This window comes from Rana temporaria, chromosome 5 (genome assembly GCF_905171775.1).
Source record: "Rana temporaria chromosome 5, aRanTem1.1, whole genome shotgun sequence".
NCBI classification, from domain to species: Eukaryota; Metazoa; Chordata; class Amphibia; order Anura; family Ranidae; genus Rana; species Rana temporaria.
The window spans coordinates 339,621,840-339,637,854 of NC_053493.1; the positions used below are offsets into that span (position 1 = coordinate 339,621,840).

General features: G+C 42.2%; 1 protein-coding gene across 5 annotated transcripts in view; it reads right to left on the minus strand.

Annotated features, from left to right (window-relative positions):
• STAU2 (staufen double-stranded RNA binding protein 2) overlaps nt 1-16,015 on the minus strand; it is a 390,310-nt gene that overhangs the window by 167,331 nt on the left and 206,964 nt on the right. For all 5 annotated transcript variants that reach the window (XM_040354430.1, XM_040354427.1, XM_040354428.1 and 2 more), the window contains 2 exons: nt 13,161-13,292; nt 8,652-8,709 (listed from right to left, as the gene is read on the minus strand). In XM_040354430.1, coding sequence (XP_040210364.1) covers nt 8,652-8,709; nt 13,161-13,292 — 190 coding nt within the window. The remainder of the gene's footprint in view (nt 1-8,651; nt 8,710-13,160; nt 13,293-16,015) is intronic.

Below are 16,015 nucleotides of genomic sequence, written 5' to 3' on the forward strand. Positions count from 1 at the left end.
GTGTGGCCACCGTTAATTTTCCAGCACTGCCTTAACCCTCTTGGGCATGGAGTTCACCAGAGCTTCACAGGTTGCCACCGGAGTCCTCTTTCACTCCTCCATGACGACATAAATGAGCTGGTGGATGTTAGTGATCTTGCTCTCCTCCACCTTTTGTTTGAGGATGCCTCACAGATGCTCAATAGGGTTTAGGTCTGGAGACATGCTTGGCTAGTCCATCACCTTTACCCTCAGCTTCTTTAGCAAGGCAGTGGTCATCTTGGATGTGTGTTTGGGGTCGTTATGTTGGAATACTACCCTGCGGCCCAGTCTTCGAAGGGAGGGGGATCGTGCTCTACTTTAGTATATGACAGTACATGTTGGCATTCATAATTCCCTTAATGAACTGTAGCTCCCCAGTGGCAGAAGCACTCATGCAGCCCCAGACCATGACACTCCCACCACCATGCTTCACTGTAGGCAAGACACACGCCTTGGTACTCATCACCTGGTTGCCGCCACACATGCTTGACACCATCTGAACCAAATAAGTTTATCTTGGTCTCATCAGACCACAGGACATGGTTCCAGTAATCCATGTCCTTAGTCTGCTTGTCTTCAGCAAGCTGTTTGCAGGCTTTCTTGTGCATCATCTTTAGAAGAAGCTTCCTTCTGGGATAACAGTCATGCAGACCAATTTGATGCAGTGTGGGGTCTGAACACTGACAGGCCAACCCCCCCCCCCATCCCTTCAACCTCTGTAGCAATGCTGGCAGCACTCATAGGTCTATTTTCCAAAGACGACCTCTGGACACGAGGCTGAGCATGTGCACTCAACTTCTGTGGTCAACCATGGCGAGGCCTGTTCCGAGTGGAACCTGTCCTTTTTAACCACTGTATGGTCTTGGCCACCATGCTGCAGCTAGTTTCAGGGTCTGGGCAACCTTCTTTTAGCCTAGACCATCTTTATGTAAAGCAACAATTATTTTTTCAGATCCTCAGAGAGTTCTTTGCCATGAGGTGCCATGTTGAACTTCCAATGACCAGTATGAGCGAGTTAAAGCAGTAACACCAAATGTAACACACCTGCTCCCCATTCACACCTGAGACCTTGTAACACTAACGAGTCACACAACACCGGTGATGGAAAATGGGCCCAATTTGGACATTTTCACTTAGGGGTGTACTCACTTTTGTTGCCAGCAGTTTAGACATTAATAGCGGTGTGTTGAGTTATTTTGAGGGGACAGCAAATTGACACTGTTATACAAGCTGTACACTCACGACTTTACATTGTAGCAAAGTGTAATTTCTTCAGTGTTGTCACATGAAAAGATATAATAAAATGTGAGGGGGTGTACTCACTTTTGTGAGATACTGTATCTGGACCTAGGATAACCATCCTTGGAGGTAACCTATTTGTACACAGCAAAAGTCAGGAAAACTTTTTCCCTGGAGTTCTTTTTTATGATAATTTTTCTACTTTAGGTAGGTTTCAGTTACAAGTCTACATCTTTTGATCACAGTGTTACTTCTCCTTTTGTTTTGTTTTTTGTTTATGCATGCCCAACCTTTTGATCTGTATTATGCCTATACCCTTTTCTCTGGAGTTTCTTCCACTCCTCAGTCCATTCTTTCTATATCAGAGCCCAGTCACTCTGATAGCTCAGAAATGTAATATGGCTATGTAACATCTTGTTTCCTGTTGTTGAGTAATGGCATTCTTTTAATGCTGGGTTTACGAATATACTGTATTCAATACTGCATTTAAACTATACTGAAAAACTCTAAGACCCGAACTAGGATAAAATTACTTTTTCTCTACATGAGCACATTATATATTTTTTAATACATCCATGGGATTGTGATTTTGTTTGTGATTTTAAAAGTCTGCATCAAGCTATATTTATATATATACACAGTTAAATGTTTTCAGATTCCTGAGCCGGGTAGAAAATGATGGGCTATCGGATGCAGTCACTTTTTGGGTATTCAGGCAGCTACGGGTAGTATTGCTTCCTGAAGAAGCACATGGTAAAACGCATTGAAGAGTCTACTTGTTACAAAATCATTAGCTATATTTTGTGACTGAAAATTTCAATGACATAAGTTTATTTAAATGGATCTTGCTAAAACATTTTTTTTGCATAAAACACAGGGCGACTAACGCTGTGAATGCCAATGTAGCAGTGTGCCAATGTCCCGATAATATGTAACTAGGAGTTAAGCTGGGCTAATGAAATGGACTTTAGACGGTACAAGTAGATATAATAGAAAATTACATACGTTTATCTGATGACAGTGAGGGCAAACCTTGGCTCCCCAGATGTTTTGGAACTACATTTCCCATGATGCTCATGCACTCTGCAGTGTAGTTGAGCATCATGGGAAATGTAGTTCCAAAACATCTGGGGTGCCAAGGTTCACCATAATTGGTATAGGATAAGTAACAGACCTACTGTATGCACAAGGGATTTGTTAACAAGCATCTATGTACCCTAAAATAGTTTAATTATAGTATATTTTTTAATAAAAAAAAATATTATAATTTATATTTTTGATAAGTGATATACTTTGTAATCATTTTTAAGCATTTACTATGTGTTCCATTTTGTTGTCGCCTATAAAATGCCATTATTAATGAGTTATTTCTAAGACCCCTTTCACACTGGGTCGCTTTGCAGTCGCTATAACGCAAAAAATAGCACCTGAAAAGCGTCCTGAAACAGCCGCTGCTGTCTCTCCAGTGTAAAAGCTCAGAGGGCTTTCACACTGGAGTGGTGCGCTAGCAGGACGGTAAAAAAAGTCTTACTAGCAGCATCTTTGGAGCGGTGTGTATAACGCTCCTCCACCGCTCCTGCCCATTGAAATCAATTAGCACCGCAGCTATACCCTCGGCTAAGCGCCTCCGTAGAGGCGCTTTGCGGTGGTTTTAACCCCTTCTCAGCCGCTAGCAGGGGGTAAAAGCGCCCTGCTAGCAGCCGAATAGCGCAGCAAAATATAGCCAACGCACTCACCGTCCCAGTGTGAAAGGGGTGTAACTTTGCTCCAATACTTGAAATATGCACTCACTGAAAAACAATATAAATTCCTTATTATCTGCAGTTCTATTCCAGGGTCCAGTATTAACACAATTAAACACACATTTGGACTACATTTGCCATCATGAATGTAAATAAAATGTTGCTGAAATCATCACTTTCGCTACCATTTCACATGCTGCACACAAGTGTGGTGTAAATGGGATTAAACAGCAAACACTTTGGCACAATGCTTTAATCACAGCTTTGCATAAGTAAACAGCACACCTTAGCCTCCTTTATACTAACAAACATTCTCTGCCGTTGTCAGTGTGCGATTACAGGAACAGGATTAATTCATTCATCTGGAACAAATACGTTTCCAATAGTGCAAACCCCAAATTTCCTGTTTTAACTTCTGGTTTAACAAATGTTGGGCTCTTTGGCCAAAACCTGTGGCTGGATATTTGTCCCCATTCACACCTAGAAGTTCCAAATCCCTCAACAAGCCAAATTCCATGCTTTTCAACTGTTCATATTTGAGCATTTGGGGTCCTGTAACTCAATGTCTAAAGTTTTAAAAGGTACACAAGCTACTTTTCAAGCAGAACTGGCCATTTTGAACCCCATTGACTTCAATGTGGGGAAAAAATGCACAAAATAAAGTGTTAAGCACATTTTTAAGAGTTTTCAAAATAAAAGTATATGAGCGAAAAACACATGATCCTGTCCCAAAAAAGCTCTCGTGTAATACTTCACATGCAAAAACGCACAAAAAAGAATGTGCTAAGGAACAGCCTGAATGAGAAAATAATTCCTTTTGATGCTCAAATATCCTATCCAGCCATAAACACTATGGCCCGGATTCAGAAACGAGTTACGACAGCGTATCTCCGGATACGCCATCGTAACTCTGAGTGTGCGGGGTCGTATCTATTACGCATAGATTTTCCTAAGATCTGACCGGCGTAAGTCTCTTACACCGTCGTATCTTAGGCTGCATATTTACGCTGGCCGCTAGGTGGCGCTTCCGTAGATTTACGCGAGGAATATGCAAATTAGGTAGATCCGCCGATTCAGAAACGTACGTCCGGCGCATTTTTTATGTCGTTTGCGTAAGGCTTTTTCCAGCGTAAAGTTACCCCTCATAAAGCAGGGGTAAGTCATGTTAGGTATGGACGTCGGAAACACACGAACAGCATCGTATTTTACGTCGTTTACGAATAGGGCTGTACATAAGTTACGTTCACGTCGAAAGCATTGACAGTTTGCGGCGTAATTTGGAGCATGCGCACTTGAAAACGTTCACGGACGGCGCTTGCGCCGTTCGTAAAAAACGTCAAATACGTGGGGTCATAAGTAATTTAAATAAAACACGCCCACATCATCCACATTTGAATTAGGCGGGCTTACGCTGACACATTTACACTACGCCGCCGTAACTTAGGGCGCAAGTTCTTTCTGAATACGGAACTTGCGCCCCACGTTACGGCGGCGTAATGTATCTGAGATACGTTACGCCCGCCGATAGATACGAAAATGTATCTGAATCCGGGCCCAAATTGCCAAAAGTATTGGGGCGCCTGCCTTTACACGCACATGAACTTTAATGGCATTCCAGTCTTAGTCCATAGTGTTCAAAATTGAGTTGGACCACCCTTTACAGCTATAACTCTTGGGAAGGCTGTCCGCAAGGTTTAGGAGTGTGTCTATGGGAATGTTTGACCATTTTTCCAGAAGAGAGTTTGTGAGGTCAGACACTGATGTGGACGAGAAGGCCTGGCTCGCAGTCTCCACTCTAAATCATCCCAAAGGTGTTCTATCAGGTTAAGGTCGGGACTCTGTGCAGGCTAGTCAAGTTACGCCACCCCAAACTCGCTCACCCATGTCTTTATGGATCTTGCTTTATGCACTGTTGCACAGTCATATTGGAACAGGAAGGAACCATCCCAAAACTGTTCCCACAAAGTTGGGAGCATGACATTTTCCAAAATGTCTTGGTATGCTGACGCGTTAAGAGTTCCCCTAACTGGAAAAAAGGGGCCAAGCCCAACCCCTGAAAAACAACCCCACACCATAATCCCCTTTCCACCAAATAATTTACTCCCTGGCCAATCGGGTCTCAGGACCCGCGTCCTGACTGGCCGGGAGAAAAATCAGGAAGACTATAGCGAATATTAATTTGCTATGGTCACACAACTGGGTAGGCTCAGGGCGCATTGAATCACCATTGAAAGATTAACATTTTGTACGCATATCCCCTGTGATAGTGCGAAGTCCTATCACTATGAAAATGGAAATGACACTGGGTTCACACATATGCAGAGTGCAGGACTCCGAACTATAGAGCAAACTTCTTTTACAGCTTTCTAGAGTCTTGGCATTCCAGAATTGGGCTTTGGAGTTTGGAGAATTCTAAGGGCCAGTTCACACCATAGAAATGCAGTCTGGATGCCTTCCAGATGTGTTTCTGCATGTGCGTCTTTGATGCAGTCCAGTGCTATATTTCCTCCTCATTCTTATTAACCTGAAATAAGGACATGTGTGTTCCAGTGCATTTTTGGTGCGTTTTAGGTGCGGCCCAGTGCAGGAACAATGCAGCATGTTCTACTTTTTTTTCTGGAACTCTAATGCACTGGTGTGAACTATGCTATTGGACACCATATAACCTACTTTCCATGCATTTTTGATGCAGAAAAAAATGCACTGGACTGCATGTGGTGTAAACTAGCCCTTAGGGCACTTTCACACTTGTGGATTTTTGGATGAATTACGGACATACATGTATCCCTATGGGATAGCGGGTGTCCGCTGACACCCGATCTCATCGGTCCCCGCTATGGTCCGATTCTGCAGATGGAGGAAAATCCTATTTTTCCAATCTTCTGCGGATCGGGTGAACACGGACAGACGGTCCTTGTTCAACCGATCCCCCCATAGAGAAGAGCAGAGATCTGGCAGGGCGGTCCCAGCACAGTGTAGGGACCACCCTGTCATCTGCCGGCTCAGTGGGGATCAACGGAGCGATCCCCGCTGAGCAAGCGGATATTTAAGGAAAGGATACTCACGAGATCAGCTAGTGTGAAAGGGCCCTAACCGTTTTGGGTGGGATGAAGTATTCAACTCAGTGTCCATGTCTTGCAGGAGACCACAGGCTGAAAGTACAGGTGCACACACCCGTTATAATAAAGGACCTGACCACATCTCAGAGCTCCCATTAGAAGAAAGGTGTGCTCCACTCATGAAACAGAACTCCATGCTGGAGAGGAAAGATTCTGTGTCCATAGGGCTGAGGGTATGCCAAAAGTCTGTGACCGATTATTTCAGGGTGAGTTAAAACATGGGAGCATAATTTTGTGGGCGTGGTTAATTCCGGTATTACGGTGTTGCTGTTGCTACAAATGGGGAGGTGTGGTTTAATGGGTGTGGCTACAAATGGATACATTGTAAATAGAGTATCCCTGGATTTCTTTTTGAAAATCTGGTAACCATAGTTCTGGGTAAACTTTATTTGAAATACAACACCACTATTTATCACTCTTCCCTCCTAAACTAGTGAATGTTATTTTTAACTTGCAATCTCTATATCAGGTTGGAACTAAACATTTCTCTTCCTGTATCCTTCTTTTACAATAGGTAAAGGATTATTTCTGAGGCCAGGTGCTACAAACGCATGGGAGGAAATTAACTGATTATTGTCAGTCATTGGCGGTAAACTTGATATGTGTTTAGTTCTGCTGCATTGCGCTTGATCCACAGCAAACCCATACTGGCATGGAACATTTATGTGCTCTCTCTGTGTTATTTCAGGCTTCCACTAGATAAACTAATCTCCAAAAACCCTAATGCTCTGTACACACGATCAGTTAGTCTGATGAAAACGAACCGATGGATTTTTTCATCAGATATCCGATGAAGCTGACATTCATCAGTCATAAGTTAAAAATCCGATCGTGTCAGAACGCGGTGACGTAAAACACAACAACGTGCTGAGAAAAATGAAGTTCAATTCTTTCGAGCATGCGTCGACTTGATTCTGAGCATGCATGGATTTTTGACCGATGGATTTCCTCACAGTTTTTTTCTATCGTTTTTTTTTATCATAAGAAAAATTTAAAACAGGTTCTATTTTTTTTCAACAATGGGGAAAAAAATGACGGGGCCCACACACGATCGGTTCGTCCTATGAAAAAGGTCCATCGGTCCGTTTTCATCAGACGAACCGATCGTGTGTACAGGGCTTAAGGATTAGTTACATGGATTCTGCCCTTCTAGAGTGTGTGTACGTTACAATAGATTTTAGTGACAATAGTTATTTGATATTTTTTTGGTGGGCAGGAAATAGTATGACTGAATCAACTTCATGTTAAACACTGATGACTAAAGCTGCCATAGACAAAAGACTATATTCACACGATCTGGCTGAAAAGCAATACAAAATACATACATACACTATGTGTGCAGACAGTTTGTACTGCTGGCATATTAAGCAGACTCAGACACAGCAGGTCCTCACATTATGTAACACTTACTTACATTCCAACGTAATGAGGCAAAATAAGAAAACTGAAGACATCTGGCATGTCCTAGGCCAATGTCAAGTTGGGTAACGGTAACCTGAAAACCTAGCCAATGTCCACTACAGTGTAGAAATATTATACAGTAATGATAAAACAGCAATACTATGGATCACTAAATATAAAAGATACCTAAAAATCAACATGAAAACAATTTAAGCACAATTTGTTCATATACAGATCTATTGTGCTAAACTAAAAACTAAAAACTAAAAATGTTGCAGCATATCGTTTCTTTAAGTTGACCTCTACTTTCTTGCTCCACAATTCTGTACCTACAGATTACATCCAGAAACAATCTATTTACACAAAAGTGTATTCAATAGATAAAAGCACGGAGAAATTTAAAGATTTAAAAATGTCAGGCCTTTACATTTAATACACAAATACAGAAGCAATCTGCAAAAAGATGTGCTGTAGATATTTCAAATGCAATTTCACTGTCTAACCAGAAATATGTTTTTCTTAAAGTGGAGGTTCCACCTGAAAAAAATGTTTCCACCAAAAATCTAAAATGAATAAATAAATAAATAAAATAAATGTTTCTTTTTACTTACCCTAATTAGCTGTTGCTATGCGGAAGTGCCGAATCTGCCTCTTCATCCTCCGCGGTGGATTCTCTTCCTCCTCCTACACTCGGTGTCTTCTTGTGAATGGGACGCGCTGCATTCTGGAAACTGTGCGTGTCCCAGAAAGCAGCCGGCCTATTCACAAAGCGCCGCACTGCTCGCGAATGCGCAGTAGGAAATGGGCAGTGAAGCCGTACGGCCTCACTGCCTGTTTCCCTTACTGTGGATGGTGACGCTTGGAGCTGCCAGGATCGAGGATCGGCCTCGGCGGGGCCAGACATCGCTGGCAGCTAGGACAGGTAAGTGTCCTTATTAAAAGTAAGCAGCTCCAGTGTTAGGAGCTGCTGACTTTTAATTTTTTTTTTTTTTTGTAATGGAACCTCCGCTTTAAGGCACATGTGTACTTTAAATTGCACTATACAGAATAATTTTCACCACAAGTAACTAGATTACCTGAAATCAACTTGTACACAATCCCTTTCAACAGTGTGTAGGAAAATACTTACTGCTAGTTTGGTCAGATGTCCCAGACCCTCCATCTCCCCAGCCTTGAACTTCTCCGTGCTGCAAGAAAGGCAAAACAAGTCCCATCAAGCTATAGAACTGTAATAACCACTGTTAACAAAAGTCAATAAAAAGGTATACAATTGCGCTGAAAGAATAGTTACATAAAACACAGTAAATGATCTGGTAAAGTCAACCCTTACTCCACTGGTTTCTGTTGGCAGTGTTCCTCATTGCCCATTGTTGAACCACCTTCTTAGAATGTAAATCACTGTATTACCATGACCCTCTGCTTCAAAATACTTTGAGTCACTGACCCAAAACAAGTATACAGAACATACTCTGATTTCACTAGCTACATGCTTGTTCTGGGTCAGGGACTCAAAGCACTGAAGGTACAGGTATCCTAACTCTTAAAAGCAACCCTTAAAAAAGACCTACGCAGTGCAAACTATCCCCAAAATAGACAAGCAGAGGGCAAAAGACTTGTCATCAGTATTGACTGCATGCTCCTTTCAGGTGTTTTTTCCTCCTATTGACTCCTCGTGCCTTATTCTGCACCTTCTTTGTATGGAGACAGCCATTTTGGTAGAGGAGCAAGCAGGGCTTTATTTGGCATTTCCTCCAATGGTTACTGGTGGAGTAATATTTAAAAGGTATTTCCACTTTTGCAACCAAATTGGGATAATACCTACTTTACATTTTTAGATGCTCTTTTCTGGAACTTCCAGCAAAGAAAAATGCTACTTTATTCTCCGTGTTATGAGGTGGCTGAGAGGCCTTTATTCAACCTAAATAACCCTGTCTATGCAGGTGTTTCATCAGATTAGGCGACCCGTCAGAAAGTGTAACGGAAGTGACGTTTCAACGCCGCCATCTTGCTACACCCCGCACTTCTCCACAGTAAGAGTAGATTGAGAAGGGGGTAAGCGAACCTCTTGTTACACCCACCAATGTTTTGCATTTTACACATTATTTTTACAGTAAACTGAGTTTATATAGTGAAATACAGTACTAAGAACTCAGTGTGAATGTTTACATGTTGATTTTTAAAAGCAGCGAACGTCTGTCAGATTGACAAACCTGTGAGATGAGCACGCTTGCCGGAGCTTTTGAAATACAACATCTAAACAGTAAGACGGAGTTGTAAGTACTGTATTTCACTATATAAATTCTGTTTACACCTGGTGGGTGTAACTAGATGTCCGCTTACCCCTTCTCAGTGTATCCTTACTATGGCGGAGTGTAGCAAGATGGCAGCGACGAAACGTCACTTTCTGACGGGTAGCCATATCTTACGGAACACCGGCAGATATCTCTTCATTTGTACTATTCGAACACTATCTGTGTTAAAGAGTTAAAAGTTTTAGAAGCTATATTGTATGTTAATGAGAACTAGAATCAGCCAGTCCCCAGCCCAGCTATTCGGACAGATCACACCGAGTTGGGGTTTTCCAAAATGTTACTGTAATACTGAAAATACACTTTAAAAATTAGCATGACACCTAAAGGAAGAACGGATCCACAGGATGAATGAAACAAATAGGGAGAAGAATACAGCAAAGATTTAAGTAATAATATTGGCAAATCTTGCAAGACGCCTTTCAGACTGCAGATACATAGTTATGAGGCTATAGGCACCCTCAAATAACAATACACTGCTAATTTTTAGGAGTAATTCAAGAAAAAAAACGGTAAATTTTTCATGATACTGCTTAGGCACAATTAACATTTCTAAATATTCTCTATAACAGAGAGCACTTTGCAGTTCAGGTCCAACACTGTTAAGCCCTGTACACACGATCGGTCCATCCGATGAGAACGGTCTGATGGACCGTTTTCATCAGTTAACCGATGAAGCTGACTGATGGTCAGTCGTGCCTACACACCATCTGTTAAAAAAACGTTCGTGTTAGAACGAGGTGACATAAAACACAACGACATGCTGAAAAAAACGAAGTTCAATGCTTCCAAGCATGCGTCGACTTGATTCTGAGCATGCGTGGATTTATAACTGATGGTTGTGCCTACTAACAATCGTTTTTTAACTATCGGTTAGGAATCCATCGGTTAAATTTAAAACAAGTTGGCTTTTTTTTAACCGATGGATAAATAACCGATGGCGCCCACACCCGATCGGTTTGGACCGATGAAAACGGTCCATCAGACCGTTCTGATCGGTTTAACCGATCGTGTGTATGCGGCCTAACACTGCAACACACAAGCTAATCATAACATTAACATTTCAGCTAATCTAAACTTTTATTAAAGAACTCCTCAAATCAGGTACTAACCTTTTTAATGCCAAAACCTAATTTGGGGTGCTGGGCACATAGGAATACATGCTTGTAGGATACAAATGTGTGTGTACAGTATATGTGCTTTAAAGAAAGATCATTTGTTTGGTGTACAAATCATTTGCTAAGACTATATGGCCACCCTTTAGCCAAGCTTTAATAAAAGTATTTAATGAAAGAAACAACAATACATGCTTTTCAAAATCAGTTTTTTGTAATGGAGGTGTTAACAAAATTTGTGTTGAAACACGTAACCACTTCAATAGATTATAAAAAAAGGAGAGCCTTAAAACAAAGTTGGTGTTGACAAAAGTAATATTATCCCATACAGCTAGGGTTGCCACCTCATCCCTTTAAAACACATATGAATTACACAGGTTCTGTGGCTAATTAAGGTGGTAATTAGACTCATTTGGTGCCTTACCTGCATTAAATCAGCCACAGAACCTGTGTAATTCATATGTGTTCTGTTTTAAAGGGATGAGGTGGCAACCCTACATACAGCTGACTTCCTGTACTGTCCAGTAATACAACAGAAGGATATTACCCATAATGTTATGTTGGTCACATAGACACGGCCACAACAAGTGGTTCAACCATCACCTGCGTAAGGGGCTCTAGACAGTTACGCAGGCCATACATGAATCACAATTCTGCCAGTTCAGCAGGGACCTGCCAAATTTTCGGACCACATATGGGCAGGCTGATTGTAATCAAGTCGATCGATGTTACAACCTGCCCGTTTGATTTTTGGCATGCAATTACTGCCGACGGCTAAACCTGCTAGCAGTAATCATTGTGTTTTGACAGCTGGGCTAGCTCCCCACACAGCCCACAACCAAAAATAAAAGTCTGCAGCTACAAATACTGAAGCTGCTGACTTTTAATAAACTGGTATTTACCATCCTAGGGATCTAGTGCTGTCATCACCCAGGCCAGTTCTTCACCAGTCTTGGGTCTCCATAGCCGCCATCTTGATTGGGGGAAGTCAGCTGTGACTTCCTACTGGCTCACAGCTAGCTCCCCACCGAGCATATTGCGCTGTGCTTTCTGAATGGACCTGTAGCCTTTTGGGACCTGGGACATATTCCAGGAGGTTGCAGGCAGGGAGGGGGCTGAACTAGGTAATCTGAGCAGAAGTGGGCGAGGGCACCTGTCAAAACTAAGTACATCCCCTCCCTGGAAAAAAAATTAACTTCTAGAAAGGAGAAAAGGTAGAAAAGGAGGACAAGTGGAACTTCCCCTGTTATGTGAAGTTCCGCTCTAAACTACTTTTGTTTGCTTTCGGTTTAAACAACCCTGTCGTTATGTGTAGAAGTTTCTGTGTTGTATTAAAAGAAGCCAGGACATATCCTGCTGCCCATGCAGAACTCCTCTCTGATGCCAAGCAATCTTTAGCTGAAGTATACACTGAAACCAACACTTCTAGGTGTGTCGTTTTCCATGGTTCCTGAAGCTCTCGCTGGTTCTTTTAACTGGCCTCCACCACTTTACAGGATACAGTAGTTACATGAATATCAGTAAGAGGAACCAGTGAAAGCTGCTGAGGATCATGGAAACTAAAACTCCTGGAAGTGTTAATTTTAGTGTGGAGAGCAGCAGATTACTTGGAAGGAAGATAAGTGGTGTGAGAAGCAAGAAAATGCAAGAATGTCCAATTTACTTGTACAGCGCTTTAGTGGATTCATGTATAATAAGGGGGAGTAGGCGGTGATGGCATAGGCCCAATTTGTCTCACAAGGAAGATACATCACTGAGTGTAGGGATAATATCCAATATTGCCCAATCTATGGTTAATATGGGGAAGATATTATCAGTCCTGTGTAATATGGGAATAGTGTTACAGGTGTGAGTTTGGGCATCTACAACATGTCCATACAAAGGCCAGAGCCAGATATAGGGAGCGATCGTCTAACTGCAATAACCAACATCACCAGATACTATATCAATTATGTAAAATCTGCATTAAAGGGGGTCTGCATTCACCAGGTAAGTGAAAATTAGAAACAAGTATCAAACCAGAATTAGATCAATGTGATATTATGCAGTTAAGCAAACAACTATTTCTACCACTGCTATGTATTGCGGAACAGCACCTTTTTAGTACTTTTATATGCTTAGAGTTACCTTTTTTTTCCCTTTATATATTTTTATCTATTCTAATATAATGTATTACATTTATATATACACTTCAGTTTTCTTTGATATTATTACCTTTGCACTGCTCTCTGCAACTGGGGTTGAAGCTTTATAGCCAAGCTGCAACAGCATGGCTTCTGCAGCATTTCGCTTTGCTGTCTTCTTATTGGGCCCAGCTCCAGTGGCAGTTTGTTCTCCAACTTTGACCTATTGGAAAATATACATATATAAAATTATTCTTTTTGTCATTTTAGGTAAAGGAATCCTCTACAGACTTAATGACACCTACATTAACTTGTATGTAGTCATAAAAAAAGGACAGAGAAGTTAAAACAAGCCATTCTCACAGACAAAAAAAAAAAAAAAACCTGTGTGATATAATTCGGCACAATCAAGGGTGTAACTATTGTTTGGTAAATCATGAGACTGCTATTGGGCCAAAAGTTGTCTCGCTACACAGTGATTTATAAAGATAGCAACAGCATATGGCAAGTACATTTGGATAAAATAATGTTCTAATGATTTGGGAATCTCTACATTATTGCTTTAGAAGCAATTCATATTCTGCATCACCAATGGAAATTAGATTACAAGGATATGGTGTTGTTTATTTTATCTCTGCAGGTTAAATAGATAGCTCAGTGTTTCCTAAACTGCCTACAAAGGTCAGACTGCTCAAGCCTTATCCATCAGATCGCTGTGTATTGCCAGCCTAAGGCCCCTTTCACACGGACGGCTGTTCTGCCGCAGTTAAAAGCATGTTTATTTTCTGCTGAAATCCAAGACTCCAGGCACAGCGATCAGCTGCATTTGTACAGTGCGGTTAGCTGCCGTTGCGGTTAGCTGCGGTTGCGGTTAGCTCCCGCACGCTATTGAACGGGGATCCGACTTGGATTCCTTCCAAAACCAGGCACTGTGTATGGTATGAATCTTGAGGGGGAACTCCACGCCAAATTAAAAAAAAAACGGCATGGGTTCCCCCTCCAAGAGCATACCAGGTCCTTAGGTCTGCTATTGATTTTAAGGGGAAGCCCTACGCCAAAAAATCCATACCAGACCCTTATCCGAGCACGCAGACCGGTCAGGAAAGGGGGTGGGGACGAACGAGCGCCCCCTGAACCCTACCAGGGTGGGTGCTTTGGGGCAGGGGGGCGCCCTGCGGCCCCCCCACCCCAAAGCACCTTGTCCCCATGTTGATGGGGACAAGGGCCTCTTCCCGACAACCCTGGCCGTTGGTTGTCGGGGTTGCAGGTGGGGAGCTTATCAGAACCCGGGAGCCCCCTTTAATAAGTTGGCCCCCAGATCCCGGACCCATCACCCTATGTGAATGAGTATGGGGTACATCGTACCCCTACCCATTCACCTGTAGGGAAAAAAAACACACTACACAGGTTTTAAAAGTCATTTATTAGGCAGCTCCAGGGGTCTTCTTCCGACTTTGGGGGTCTCTTCTTTTGCTCTCTGGTGCCGTCTTCCTTCTCCCGGGCTTCTAGGCTATCTTCTTGCAGCTCTTTTACCAGCAGGGGCCCGGTCTTCCAATCGTTGCGCACCACACACCCGTCATTACAGCAGGAGGAAGCGTCATTGAAGAAGAAAAGATTTGCGAAGTTCATCTGGGCAGGAAAATCAGCGAGATTACGACGAGATATCTTGACGCTACCAAAGGAAAGGGGGGGGGTGGGCCTACCAGACCCAATGGGATATTACGAGGCAGCTCATTTATTAAGGGTGGTAGAGTGGTGTGCTCATCAGAAGGCCAAACCATCTATTCTCATGGAGCAAAAAATCACAAAGATCCTTTTGGAGGGAATGGCGTGGATTCAAGTGGTAGATATTCCACAAGAGGTGAAAAAACACACTACAAAAGCCGCCACAATTCGAGTTATAAAAAGGAAGTTCAGGAAAACTAAAATTTCGTAACATCTAAGCCCACTCGTACCGGTTTTGGGGAACCCTAGGTTTCAGTTAGGTCTTACAGACTTACATTTCAATAGTTTAGGACGCTTAGGAATGAGTAGGTTAATACATTTTGATAGTGACAAGCAAAGGGCAAATAGGGGAGAGATGGAGGTGGTACTTAAAAGAGAATTGGACCCATTGAGACAAATACAATTGAAAGCTGCTATTAGAGCAATGAATCCACAAGTTAGTTCGACTAGAGAGCTCTCAGGGTTTAAGGAAATATGCCTAAAGGGAGAATCGCTGAGACATGGTCTGTCTTTAATGTATAGCCTGTTGGTAGAGTCGGAAGCCCCTAAAGAACTACCATTCATACAAGCATGGGAAAGAGATTTGGGGACTAAATTTTTAGAGACTCAGAAAACAAAAATCTTCTCTTTCACACACAAGGCCTCTTTAGCTACTAGATACCAGGAGGGAGGTTACAAGATCTTAACCAGATGGTATAAAACCCCTGTCTCATTAAAACGTTTTATTTTTCCAGAAGTATCAGACCAGTGCTGGCGGTGTGGAGAAGAGGAGGGTACAATGTTACATGTTTTTTGGGAATGTGCAAAATTGAAAGAATTTTGGAAAATGATTGCGGACACGGTAAAATAAATTACAGAGGTGGAGTTAGGAGACAACCCAGCTACCTATTTATTATATGATTTTCCAATTTCCACGGCAAAGTTTAAAAATTCCCTGCTTAGACATTTGTTAACGGCAGCAAGGGCATGTATTCCAATTTTGTGGAAAAGCACATCTACGCCAACTAGCCAACAATGGCTAAATAGAGTAACAGAAATTCAGTTGATGGAGAATCTGACTATGGGAGTAAGAGAGCAGGAGAAGAAGTATAGACAGGTTTGTACCCCGTATATAAGCTATAGAGAACGGGACCTTTGAGGTGGGAGGGGGGTGGAGAGAGGAGTGGGACGCTGGGGGGAGGGAAGGGGAAACTTTTTTCCTTTTTTTTTGTTTTTGTGTTT